Genomic DNA, 14493 nt, shown 5'->3' with positions numbered 1-14493 from the left:
TTAATAGTGTTCCTACCCTCCCCTACTTTTTTTCCCGTACTCCTTTGAACTGCGTCACAAAATGGCTGACAACAGTGAACCGTTCCCAGCCAATAAGGAGCAATCTTGTACTCGTAACACTTTAACCAATAAAATGTCCATGGTGTTCCGCAGAGGAGGAGGGAATGGCTGCCAACACTTCTACTTTCAATCTTTCGCAGCCAATGATCATTAAGCTTGGGAAGCTCCTGCTTGGAACACGTTACCCAATCAGAGTCCCTGATACTCCGCGGAGGGGGAAGGAACGGCTGACAACACTTCTACTTTCAATGGTTCGCAGCCAATGAACATTAAGCTTGGGAAGCTCCTGCTTGGAACACGTCAGCCAATCAGATGTCCCTGCTACTCCGTGGAAGGGGAGGAAATGACTGACACTTCTACTTTCAATGGTCCCACATAATATGAAATTTCGTCTAAGAAAGTGACACTGTCCGTGATAAAGTGAACACCGCATTATAAGTAAACATTACTGCGCATTATATTCACCGTACAAACTGCTTAAACTAAGACCACTCTGTTCCTACTATAGCCTATTATACACTTATTCTCTGTTTTCCGCACCGCACATTCACACTACCTGTTTGTGCACCGTTACACAGCCTACTGAACATTGCCGCAATACCGCACATTCACACTACCTGTGTGTGCAACCTACACACTGCTGTCCGCAATACGGCGCATTGTTTTCCAGACGGGATTTCCAGAGCCTACGCAACCTTGCCGCAATACCGCGCACCGTTGCTCTGCGGACGTAATTTACACAGCCTACGCAACATTCAAACTCCCTGCCTCTGCACGGTACAGACTGCTTAAACTAAGACCACAGTGTTTCTACTATACCCTTTTATACAATTATTCTCTTTTTCTCTGCCCTACGCCTTTCAACCTAGTTACAAAATGGCTGCCAACACTTCCTAGTTTCAACAGTTCGCAGCCAATCAGCCGCACGATCGTGCTTGTAACGCCTCAGCTAATCAGATGTCAGAATTCTCAAATATCGATATCTGTAAATTTTGATATTTCTCTAAAACTACTCAACGGATTTACCCAATTTCAACAAAAGCGTGCTTTCTGGACCAAGACCTTTCTCCCTGCCAAAATTGGCATAATTCCGTTCAGCAGTTTGACCTGTAGCCTTGTCTAAAGTTTCCTATGGAAATTGAATTGAGAAAACACATTTTGGGACCCCCCTTTTTTCTCAGCCCCCCCTTGACGAATCAGCCTCAAACTTTCAGGCTAGGAGCTGATCAAAAAAGAGAAACTTTTTGGAAACTTTTGTAAAGATTCGTCAAACGACGCCAAAGTTATTAGCAAATCAAAAAATGCTTTTCCTATGGAAACATGGTTCTAACTATAACTATCTACTGGCAACCACCAGTAGATTATATATATATATATACACACATATACACACATATACACACACACACACTTTTTAATTCTGTATTATAGTTTCACCAGAAAGACATGCCTCTAACCTGTTTTTCGTCTACACCACATACTTATGGTAAGTACTGTGTCTTCTTAAATGAGCAGAACATTGTTTACTCTATCCACGTGGATGTTTTTAGGTTTGTAGAGCACCACCATTCAGAAATGTTGTGCAAGATACACTGCTAGGTCTACTTCTTTCATACTTTCACATCTACTCAGATTAAAAAAAAAAGTTTTTTAAAAGCAGGTATATAATTAAATCCCTATCAAAACCCATGGACAAAAGGCAATAAGATGATGAACGTTTCACTAAAATGTCATTCCTTCCAGGGGCGCAATAAATTGCCATTAGGTAAACAAATGTCATACTACTTTTCAATTTACAGGCCATGTGTCATGGTGGTACTGTGAAGTGTTTGATAGTATAGAGGAAAGTTTCCCCATTTGGCGAATTTGACCTCTACATCAGTAGGTTGCCCGCTCTTAGTAAGCGAGGAACCCTTCAATCCAACCCAGTGGTAAGTCTACTAAACCAGGTGTACAATGGAAAACAACATTTGTGACTTGTGTAACGAAACTGGTGCTCATGTAAAGCTCTCCCATACCTGATATCTTCGGGTCTAGTTTGCGGAAAAAAAAAAAAAACATTGGCCATTAGATACCACAGCCATTCAACACAATCATTGCTGTTGAAATCAAGAAAGGCAAACGCTCAGCAGGTCTACAGTTACGAGAGCTGCATTAGAACAGCCTTTCCCCAAATGTTAATTTAATGCTTGCGGCATGCTTAAACATGGAGACACAGGAGAGTAAACACGCATTTACGTTTTTATAGCGGATTGCTGAAACTGTGAAAGGTCTACATTCGAAAAATAGTCATTTCAGTGTACCAGAAATAGAAATTTGTGTTTAATGAAGTTGATATAGAATTACAATATGTAGTTAGGCTTCTTCTGTCACTTGAGTGTCATCTGCCCCTATATCCACATTTTCGTAGTACTTCCAGGCCTGTGCATTACAAGCTTTCAGTGTTGTTCCCAACTGTTTTCCAGGTCCTACTTCATATGTCCTTGGGAAATCTGTCCCTTTTTTCCTTTCGTAGAGCGCGTGCAGGGTTTGTTCCCATTTCACTGGAGACACAAGCTGCTTCACCAGCACTTTCGGAATGTTCTCCGCATGTCTGTATCTCTTACCATCAACATTGCAATAAACAGAAATGAGCGGCTTTTGAAATGTAATTGTTTTGAGCACCTCAGATAAAGGTTCCACAGCAGGTTGCATGAGGCTTGTATGGAAAGCACCACTGACGGGTAACATCCGGGTCCGTTTAAAATGATATTTTCGAGAATGTGTTTGCAAAAACTGCAATGCCTAGTAAGGGGAACATAGGAAAAAAAATCTGTTACCAGGTGTTTCATACTTATTCGACTCAGATTTTAAAAAGTCACTAAGCGCATCACAACAAAAACTGCGCTGTAGAACATTTTCAGCTCCCAACGGCACAATAAACGTTATTAACAGCACACGAGGGGATCTAACTGGAGCACTAATCCTCCCAACAACATACTGCTCCTATATAGATACCCACACATAATATTTATGTCTTGGTGGCCTGAGTGTAGAGAACAAAATAACCTAGAGGGGTGATCAGACAAAGAAAGGGAGCACTTTGCTGTCAGGACGACAACCTTGACTCACCCGAAGGTGACATACTTCATCATTGGGTTCCCTCATCAAACTGGGATTGCAAGGTACCTAGTGTAGGCTCTGATAGCCCAATAGCCAAAGGGGATGGGAGTAGCAGAGGTGTTTTCTTTCAAGGTGTCTCCTGGACGGAGGGGCAGAGTGCAAAATAATACAGCACATCAATAAAACTATCTCATGGTGGGCGAAAATGGTCCTTTATTCTGGCACCTCAATTGGATGGAGTTAAAAATTATGAAAGGACGGGTGTGGGGAGTAATGAGATTAAATTGCCAACATGTTTCTGCCAGAAAAGACTCAAAAGGTTCAAAGGCATTCGTCAGGACCAAAGAATATGTGTCACTCTGCTATAGTGGTTTAAACTTCTTTTTAAAACCAGCCATACATTAGACTTGGTAGTTATCAGAGTGGCCCATCCAAGCAGTAGGGGCCACCTAGAATGCCTGAGCGGGTCAAAAAATCTCCGCTCTGCGTCATCAGTCCCCACCCATATAAGAGAGCTTCTCCGCTTCTGTATATCGTTCTACGCGTGGGGCTGGAGAGGGGCCTCTCAGGTGTTATAGGTGGACCCTACTGTTTGGATGGGGCCACTCAGATAACTACCAAGTCTAATATATGGCTGGTATTTAAAAACTTTTTTTAATCACATTAGCAGAGTGATACATATTCTTTGTTCCTGACGAATGCCTTTGAACTTTATTGAGTCTTTTTGGGCAGAAACATGTTGACCATTTAAGATAGGGAAGTCTCATTACTCCCAGTCCTCTCATAATTTTTAGCTCTATCCAATGGGGGCACCAGAATATGTGACAATTTTCGCCCACCAGCAGATAGTTTTATTGAGACTTTATATTATTTTGCATTCTGCCCCTCAAACTAGAACACTATCATTGCTCATCTTGAAACAAAACACATCCGCTCCTCCCCTTTGGCTATTGGGGAGTCGTAGCCCACACTAAGTACCTTGCAGTCCCAGTAGGAAGAGGGAGCCCAAAGATGAAGCATGTCACCTTCGGGTAAGTGAGGGTTCTTGTCATAACAGCAAAGTGCTCCCTTTCTTTGTCTGATCCCCCTATAGGTTATTATGTTCTCTACACTTAGGCAACCAAGGTGAACAAATTGTGTGGGAGTAACAATAAACTTTATCTCACACAGTACAATTTGTGTAGAAAAATAAATGCAAAAATGTTATAATGCTTACAAATAGGGTAAATAACAGAATACACATGATAGAAAATGATTTGAATACGTCTGACAAAATAATGCAATTCCAATGATGTAACTTAGTATTTCTTTGCCTTTCATTGTAAAGCATCTTGAGTAAAATGTGGTGCACAAATTAGATACAATAACTTACATAGCTGATATTTTGAGTACTGATACTAATCATTGTTATGATTATGAAAAAGTTAAAACAATTTTAGTAAAATCAATTTTAAGAATAATTTACATGTATGAATGTAGAAAGTTTGTAAAAGTAAGCCACATGTAGCCACAATCATTTCTATGTAATAACACACTGATGACTATTAAGATTATTTCTTTATATGAATTGTTTGACTTATTTTATTATCCTTGATTCTAACTCGGAGTTTACTTAACTGAAAATGAAATATTAATTTTAAATGCATTTATTCGTGTTCTTTTCTGAACTGCATTATTTCATAGCTGAATACAATGGACCTTTCACGTTGTCTTCAAATGTTGCTTTATCTGTTCTGCATGTAAAATGTTTCATATAACTCAGGTCATTCTTTTAGTGTTCATTATGGGGTGAATTTGTGAGAACCTAAATCCTGCTCTGACCTCATGGTTTGAAACATTGTTAACTTCCTTTGCGAATTAACCTGTGGAGACAGAAGAGACAGTTGTTTCTCATGACATGCATGGGAAACCATCCTGAAGTATATAAAATCTTGTACTTTCTGATTGAATGATCTGACCATTATGATGTGGTGACTGGTTACCAGGAGTGTCATAAAGACTATAAGAAGAGAGACCCCCAAAGGGGAAGCAGCACACTATTTTCTTTTTTGCACAAAGAATGCTTTTTGGAACTCTCAGACCTATGCTTTTTCTATGATTTAAGAACCATCCTATCAGGTCCTACTTTTGGACCACCTTTGATGCTTCAGCACTTAGCAGACTGATTAGAATCCTTCTTTACAATCAATCTGTTTTTCTATGCACTATGTTTTTGCCCTTTGCAAATGATTTTGCCTGCTGAACTTTCTTGGGCCATCTGGTGAGCAAAGAACCACAGTAACACCCAGGGTCTGGCCCGGGGAGGGAACTAGAGGCGTTAGGGCACTAGAGAACGGTCAGCCTCCAACCAAAGCTATGAACCTACCTTGATCAAATCAAAATGTGGAAGAGGTACATCGACGACGTTCTGATAGTCTGGAGGGGTACCAATGAAGAAGCACAATCATTCGTGGAATGGATAAACAGCATTGATCCACATTTGAGATTCACGCATACCATCGACAAAGAAAGAGCAATCTTCCTGGACCTTGAAATCAACCTATCTTCAGAAGGCCTACGCACAAGAGTTCACAACAAAGCAACCGACAAAAACAGCCGTCTGCTTTTTTAAAGCTTCCATCCCAAAGCCCTAAGACAAAACCTCCCGGTAGGGCAATTTCTGCGCATCCGCAGAAATTGTTCAGAAATTTTAGACTTTCATGAACAAGCAGACACCCTGGAAATGAAACTCAGAGCAAGAAACTACCCCAAAAAATTGGTCAAGAATGCCAAAAAAAGAGCTCGAAATAACAACCGGGCAGCTCTTTTAGAAAATACGCCAAAGGAGCCGGCCAACCGGATGGTGTGTGTCACCACCTTTACCCCAGCGTCCAACAAAATTCAGAACATTATTCAAAAGAAATGGCGCATATTAAACACCAGCGACAAAGTCTGGACCCAACCCCTATTTGCGTACAAACGCAGTAGGAACATCAAGGATGAACTAGTCCATACAAAACCATCAGCCGCTACAGATGACAACCAACTGACACTATGGGGCCACCAACGACCAACTGGACATTACCCCTGTGGCGATTGCGTATCATGCCAATTCACGGCCACCACAAAAGAAGTGGACATAGGTACTGAGCGACCATGGACTCAGAAGAACTTCTCTAACTGCAACACAGAGAATGTAGTGTACCTACTCAAATGCCCTTGCCAACTCATGTATGTTGGCATGACTACTAGGCGTGTAAAGACCAGAATTAGTGAGCACCGGAGCACTATCAGAAGGAAGAAAGATAACACCAAATGAACAAAACACTTCCTTGAGAAAGAACACTCTGATAAAGATCTAAGATGGATGGTACTGGAAGTAGTACAGAAGCGCAATGGCTGCCTCTCACATGTCTTACATGTTCGAGAACAGCGCCGGGTGTTTCGCCTTGGGACATGGAAAAACGGATTGAACGATGATATCCCATGGCTACAAATGAAGTAACTTCCCTTAGCGCCCACTAAAACATACACTTTAACAGTACCCATTATAAAGACAAAAACACAAACAATAGACACAGTAATACATGTGAATAGAGCTAGACGCAGTTTCCCTTACTCCCTAAAACTAGAATCTTCTTGATCAGCAATCATGCTGTAGCTGTAAAATCGACTTTTGCACTAATTGTGGGTTTAACCACACCGTCACCCTGACTGTAAACAATCTGGGTTTGTTTTCTCTTCCTTTCTTCTGTGTAAATACTCGAAACTGCTCCCGTCATGAAATAATAGTCATGAGCGGGGCACATGTTCCCCATATTTCTATATAACGTGTCTACACACGTTAAATCACTCCCTTGAGTCTCCAGAAACTATGGCAGGCGCTTTCATTGGACCAAAGCTGGTCCCGCCCCGCCCCACCCCAGGCAATCATCTGAGGTAATGACGGGACACAGGAAGCGGCGTGTCATGGAGCAGCGCCATGTGCTGACACACCTCCACGAGGGTCAGGCAACAAACAGGCAACGTGCAGTCCTTTCTGCATGCTTCGCTCAGGACACAGGAAATGCAGCATCATCACTGTGCGCCACGCTCACCTGAAACCCATATCGCATGCCACGATCCCACCCAACAGTATAAAAGCTTGCTGCGCACTACACTTAATGTCACCGGGGAGGAGGCTGGACGCATGCAGCACTAGGTTTTCTAGCGGAGAGTACGCCTTGAACTGTAAGTCGTTATTCTGATTTCTTCTTCCAACAGGTTGAAACTATAGTAGATCAAGCACGCCCTGACGGTTTTTTCTGCTAACTAATTCAGTATCTTTGATATACCTTCCTAACCAGTCTGGTTTTTAACCCTTTTGTCTTCATCCTTTACCGTCTTCCACCAGAATGTGGCCACAAGGATTTCCCCCCTACCCCTCCCATGGGGAAAATAGGTTTTTCCAATAGGGTAAGACTTCTATTTTATTCACATGAATGCCAGAGTGAACACAGATGCCTGACACTCATATACATTTTTCACCTTTTTCACTTTAGGAGAGAGCAGTAAGTATGGAGCGTGACTGTGACACATCAAGGTCTACCGAATGACAACCATTTTTGAGTATTATATGTTTGTCTCACCCCCTCTCTCTTACAGGTTTCTCTAAACAGGTGGCAGCTGGCTATAGGCCTACGCCCCCAGTGGTAAGATTGGAGCCCAATATTTAAGGTCCTGACGAATGCCACGTACCCAAGTGAACAATACAGGCAGAAACATGTTGACCCCCTATTAACAATCACGGATTCACAGCGGCGACGGGATGATAAGGTCCCCACTCACCGCACTTATATATTTTAATCCCACATAGTAACCCCATAGGATAAAAATTGTTCAGGTATACTATGATGGTTTTTAAATTCACTCACTCCTTTTCTTGTTTGGGCCCCCACTTAGTTTAGAAGTGCATCCCTGTCTCCAGGTGTATGCCCGCCCTCTATACTTTGACTACATGTATGGTTTCATACTACAGGCTGTAAGACTCTTGGCTGAAATGCTTAAAATGTTACTTATATGCATTGATTTTGGAACATTAATACAATAACCAAACTACCTACATTTGCCAGAGTCTGTTATTGTGCCCTGATGCTCTCTCTTTAAAACAGTGCTATTTAGTATTGATTCTAGATGTATGACAGAGAGAGTCATAGATTGTTTTCAGAACACCAAGGTCTGCTTCTTTTATTCTGTGTTGCAACTGCAGAACACCTAGTGTGTTTGATTCCAGTTAGATTAAACTTCTTCAGGAGGTTGGGTCTACCCATTGCAATACTTAACTTCTATAGTATGGTCCTAAGAGTGGTGTATTTGAACCTGATCTCGAACTTGTGAGTTGGGTGCAATTAATGGTCCTCATTGGGTGGCCAACACAGATTTTGGATACCTTAACCCCCACCCCTCCCTATAGGTACAGAAAGATCCATCCATCGCCTGTGTGGTAAAGTGCAGTGAAAAGAGTTGACTGACCGTAAAGGGCCCAGTACGGTTAGAGTAGCAAGTAAAGAGAGAAAAACGCTTTCGCTGGATCAATTATTACATCAGTCCTAGCCTCTATTGTTTAAGAAGCATGACTTACATACCAGTAAGCCTCTACACTACACTAGGGCAGCATGATCAAGGTGAGGAAAGGAGGCCACAGGTGAGAATACAGGGCTTTGTCTTGGGTTCATGGCAAAGGTAAAGTGATTTTTCAGATTCTTAGATTTCATCTTTCCCATTTTCTCTCTCTTTCTCAATCCACCATCAATATTCCCCGCTTTTCCTTAGCCCCTCTAACTCCCCTTGGAGTTAGTTATGCACTGCAAACTAAATCACCTAAATATGTTCTTTGTTCGGGTAAATTGGTAAACTGAGCATCAGGAAGACACTGGATTTGCACAATATATCACAGTTCAATGGAAATGTTGAAGCTGGAATCAATATACCGTTGGTTCAATGATCTGCAATTTAGCCACAGGCATCAATGTCTTCTATTTTCTCTGTCCACTTTCCTCAATATAGATTCTAGTTTCCTTTTTCTTATTACCCTCATATGTTTCTCCCGATCTCCATCATAATCTCTCTATTAACTCACACTCCACACCCCTTTTTCTAAATATTGAAGTATTGACTAAAAACTACTGTAGGAACACTGTCCTTACGGGCAGGTTGATGGGCCCGCTCATGTCTCAAATCTAACTAGACCAGCTCGCCAGTGAAGCGAGCTTCGGCACATCGTGCACTAAGGCTCATAACATTTTTTACAAAAACATGCACATTTATTAACACTAAACAATTCTATTTTTATTAGATCACTCAATAGGCTTTTGAGACAACAGCATATTGAGAATAATGTTAAAAACTGTTGATGTCGACTTCTCATCACAAATTCTTCCTCTTAGAGACTGAGCCCTGATGATGTCGTTCTGTGATGGTATTTGCTATTTGTGTAGTGCAAACCCTACTGGTGAGAAATGAAATACTGAACAAGGGTATTAGCCCTGGAACATGATTTGTGAAGGTTTACAAGGAAGTTGTCAGAGAAACCTTATCACGCATACCCACATTTCAGGTCCTGAACAGGTTTGCTGCTCTAAACAGAGTCATCATAAATCTGTACTTGGTTCTTGTAGTCACTTTCAATATGATCATCCTTCATTCTAATATCACTTTCGTATGGAAATGCAGAGATTATATAACAGTTATCCTGATTAATGAGGGTCTAGATAATAACTTTAAGCCCCAAACATGTTCCACCCAAGCAGAGACACTACTGGACACTTTAATGTCCTAAATGTGGTTTGGCTACCTTGCAAAGGAGTCCTTGATCATCTGCTGCATCCGGTTATGCAGAAAAAGTAGTTCACTTAATGTCCATAGTTTTATGTTCGGCATAATTAGTTAGTATTGGCAGTACTTTACCTTGTTATTATGAATGACAAGGATTGTTATACAGCCCTCATCATTTCCCAGCCACAAGTGCGGTTAGTGCGATATCCATTATAAAACCCTTTTGGCATCAATTTAGAGTTGGGCTGTAGATGGTAGCAACCTTTTCCAGAACATAGACTGATTTAAAAAAGAAAAAAAAAAGAAAAAAGACTGGAGATCAGCTGAACTCTGGTGACCAGAGACTAATTTGTCCTAGCGATTGCCGGTGGTGGGAACTGGCTTTAATTTTTGGGGACTGGTACTTATTTTTCATCATCAGACTTTGAACCAGAGCAGAAAGTAAGAAAGGAGGAAGAAGAGAACGTTTGTAAATAAGTATCAAAGGGAGAAAGCCAGAATAAAAAACAGCATAAAAGAGCGATGGAGAGACTGGGAGTGGAATAAAGAGCTTGAGCAGGATCAAGACTAGGTAGGTTAGGTATATGGCCGCATACGTCAAAGTACAAATTTGGGACTCTACATTATAACATACAAATTTGTTTGGTGACCCTGCCCTCAGACTGGTAATGATCAGTCTCTCTGGCTTCCAGAAAAGACACTTCTTTGTGTTTGATGCAACATTGTTCAAATGTGCCACATAGGGAAATTAAGATGCACTGTGTCCACTAGGTTCAATGTGGAGCTCGGAAAATCTTAAGTTAACAAAACTGGTGCTTGGCTCAGCCTTTCACACGTGACCTTCTTTGGTTCATACAGGCTACACGCAGTTACAAACCACAGACTTCTGAAACAGAAATGGTTAACATACAAGCAATCAACTCCAATTTCCGAGATATTTGGGATCCCCCATTTTTCTGAGACAGGTGGGATCACCCAGTGGGACAATGGACCGGTAGTCCATTTTCTCTGCAATCCTAGTGCCCACAATTGGGTTTTATTACCAGCCCTAAAAATCTCTCTCCAACATCAGTGGTCTTACTATTCAAGCTGAAATAGTCACAAAAAGATTTAAACAGGGCATGCTCATTGGCAATCAAATTACGTGTTTGCTAGATTTCTGTTTAACAAGAGCTGCATGTGTTGCAGTGCGATATCCAGAACCAACTTGGTCGCTTAGTGTTGCTTCAAAATGTAGAGGAATTACCCCAGAGTGAGTGTCTTACTGAACTTTCTCAAATGGTCTTCTTCCATGTTGTAATCTGTTTTCTAACTCTTCTAGAGCTAAGATGCTAGTTTTCCCTTTCCAGAGGCAAAATTTTCAAAGAAAGCATCCTCGTTTATCTTGTCGATTTGATCAGTCAACAGCTCAAAAGCAGTTTTTCCAATAATATATACTTCTACAACTGTTTTTGGTCCTATGAAATCTCATGTTATATATGGCAAAAGTATGTGCGTAATAGAAAGAGCTATGAAGGGGTTGAGCTGGTACTTTGAGACGGCTGTGTTATTAGCCAAACAGTGTGTTGGGATATGTCAAACCTGAGGTCACTCATCTGTGTAATATTATATGCTACATTCACGATGCCAGTGACATGTAAAGGAAACACTTCAAGTGACTGACAGAAGGGAAAGAGAGGCACTACAAATCTTGTGCTGCAACACTGGAATAGTACCTGGTTTTATTTATTTGATCATTTGGTGAAACACACATCTCAGGGCACTGGAAATATGTGAAATGAGCATAGATGGAGCAGAGAGAGGGCTTTAAAACTGCTTGTTCACTAAATCAAGTATAACAGTATCTTGTAAAAGTGGTCGGGTTGTGAATCTCTCTCAGATTTGGAGTGACTTGTCTCCTTGCCAGGTAGTGTAATATAATGCAAGGAGCAGACAGGCTGGCAAGCTTTTAGGTAATTCTTCAGTAGACTGAAAAAATACGTAATGTCCTCAGGTCCATTCCCAATGTTCAAAGGTTTTCAAAAATGTTGCTGATCATGTATTTTGTTGTCCTCCGGTGAAGGGCATTTAAAAATAAAAAGCCACATTGATTCTTCTTCTCCCCAGACCACGTACCAGCTCTCTTAAAGCACAACCTGAGAGGAACTTGGCAGATTCCCATCAAACTCAATCACAACAAAAGCAAAAGTGGATAGGTCTCTGGAGTCAGCTGAGGTTTCAGCACCATAGAATAACCATATCATCTGTGCCCCATCAGAGAGTAGTGAGGTAAGGTGGTGGGCAAAGATAGTTGCCCTCCTAAAATCATTTACTACTTCTGTGGTTGGTGGCACTGGGCACAAATGCATCCATTGGTTTGATCTCATGTTCACAGGTTGAATTTAGGTGGGTTCACTAGGCCTTTCTTAGTGCTAAGGTAAATAAAAATGAGTATCACTCAGTTGGTTAATGATGCACATCCATTTTTTTGTAAAGTGAACGAAGAGACACAAAAGAGCGATCATGGTCTCTCCAAACCGAACTTGGTATGTGGTGTAGTGGGATGACAACTCCCAAAAGGAGCAGAAAAAAACAGGTGTGGTGTGTAAAGGCCTTGTGACAACCACAAACTCCCAACCTCCATCATATGCAATATGCTCGGTCTTGAAAATCCCCATCCTGTGGCAGTCTCTGAGCAGAACTCAATAGGCTGGAATGGCAACGGGTACAGCAGGTGAAAAGGAGGAGATACTTGTCCTGTTTTTACTGTGCATTTACACCGTTCACGGACCACTGGGAAAAGTAACCATGGACCCAAATGCTTGCAATCCCTTTCAACAGTGGTCTGAAATGCTATATAGTGGGTACTACTATATGACCAACCCGTCCTTAGAAACACAAATTAGTTAGGAGGACCGCAGGCTTCAGCTTTAGCAGCCAAAAGTATAAAGGATATGGTATGCCAGCCTTCAGCAATTGTAAAAAGCATTTTCTTTAGAAGGTTTAGCCTGCACTGTGCCAGGTCAAAGAGCAAAATCTGCTCTAACCTAAATAGTGACAATCATTTTTTTGTGAGGACGAGCAGAGTTTTAGGATTGTTTTACTGATCATCAGAAAGAATAGCATTAAGATATTTACGACAGCGCTACACAACGCTGGTTTTCCTTTCTGGGAATAACGTAACATAACGTGTATTTCTAAAGTGCACAATCACTCAGAAGGGTATCTAGGTGCTGAATACACATTTTTATTGAAAAGAACACCTGATCCTTAGATGGGATGCTGTGTTCTGGACCATCTGAAGTTGTATAATAAGGCAGAGAGCGAAGCACAAATGCAGAGAATTCCCTTAGTCCAGGCGAGAAAGAATGAAGCACTTAACCACAGTCTTCTGACAATCAAAATTAAAGCAGATGCAAAATGGTCGAAAAAATGAGTAGGAGGCAAGAATTTGGACGTGGACAGAGAAAGACAGAGCAGAGTCACAATAGATGCCAAGATTTCTAACGGAGTTGCAAGGAATCGGTGCCAAGCTCACGTCAGAGAGCCACCATATAGAGGACCACATTGAAATTCCTGACATACTGAAAAACCAACACCTAAATTTCAGATTGGAGTTTGAGATGGTTGTTGCTCATCCAGTCAGCGACGTCAGACAAACAAGAGAGAAGCTCGAATTGAGAAAGGGCAGTGGCACCATCCAGCTCTAAAACAGGATCTGTAACATCAGCGGACAACAGTAGAGAAAAGACATAGTAAAAGACGACTTAGACATGCGAGGTGATGTGAATGTCGAATAAGGTAAGGTTCAAGGAAGAGTACTAAAGGACTCCCAATGATAAAGAACAAAACACAGAACAAAAAAGGGGGAGAGTAAGTGGGATTCAGAAATTAAGAAAATGAAGAAAAGTGCCTGGGCTTTATTTACTCTGTATGCCTCAGGCCTTGAGAGTGTTAAACTGAAAGAAATGCGACACTGAAGAATTAATTGACCTTCCAAACAAAATATGCATTGCGCACTGGACAGATCTGCTTTGTGGAATCCACAACAGCAGGACAGTGGAGCGAATCTTCTATAGTGTTGGTTATTAACCATTTGACTTCCGTGGACCCCCACTGAATCACTACTGGAAGTCAGGGCCCCCAACTTTATCAATTTGTGTGACTTAAACCACAAAACACCCACAAACATCTACATCAAATATACAAACTATGAAACATTTTATTTAATTCACTAACAAATGTATGCAAAAAATCTAAATTTTAATCAGAAGGTTGTATTGCTTCAAGATGTAGTTTTATTTCTAAAAGACGAATCGATATGCTGGTCTGCAGCATATAAATTTGTCATTTTTGCTCCAAATGCATGCACGCTTTGTCGGTGTTTACCAGTGCTTCAATTGTGGCCACCAATCGTCCATACTAGATCCCTGTTGCTGTACTTGCGCCACTCCCACAAATAAAGATATCAACTTACATTTTATCCCCCAATTTCAAATTCCTATACACAGATAGTTTTGTGTTTTTATGTATCCATACCTCCTTAATCTGCTCATATTT

At 41.2% G+C, this 14493-nt stretch overlaps 1 protein-coding gene across 1 annotated transcript in view; it reads right to left on the bottom strand.

The window, feature by feature from the left end:
• Positions 1 to 2360: 2360 nt before the first annotated feature.
• MCAT (malonyl-CoA-acyl carrier protein transacylase) overlaps positions 2361 to 14493 on the bottom strand; it is a 57687-nt gene continuing 45554 nt past the window's right edge. The window contains exon 4 of the mRNA XM_085652476.1: positions 2361 to 2844. Coding sequence (XP_085508602.1) covers positions 2416 to 2844 — 429 coding nt within the window. The 3' untranslated portion in view covers positions 2361 to 2415. The remainder of the gene's footprint in view (positions 2845 to 14493) is intronic.

This window comes from Triturus cristatus, chromosome 4_1 (genome assembly GCF_964204655.1).
Source record: "Triturus cristatus chromosome 4_1, aTriCri1.1, whole genome shotgun sequence".
NCBI lineage: Eukaryota > Metazoa > Chordata > Amphibia > Caudata > Salamandridae > Triturus > Triturus cristatus.
The sequence above is the reverse complement of the archived record's forward strand: the minus strand, read 5'-3'. Positions and strand labels throughout refer to the sequence as shown.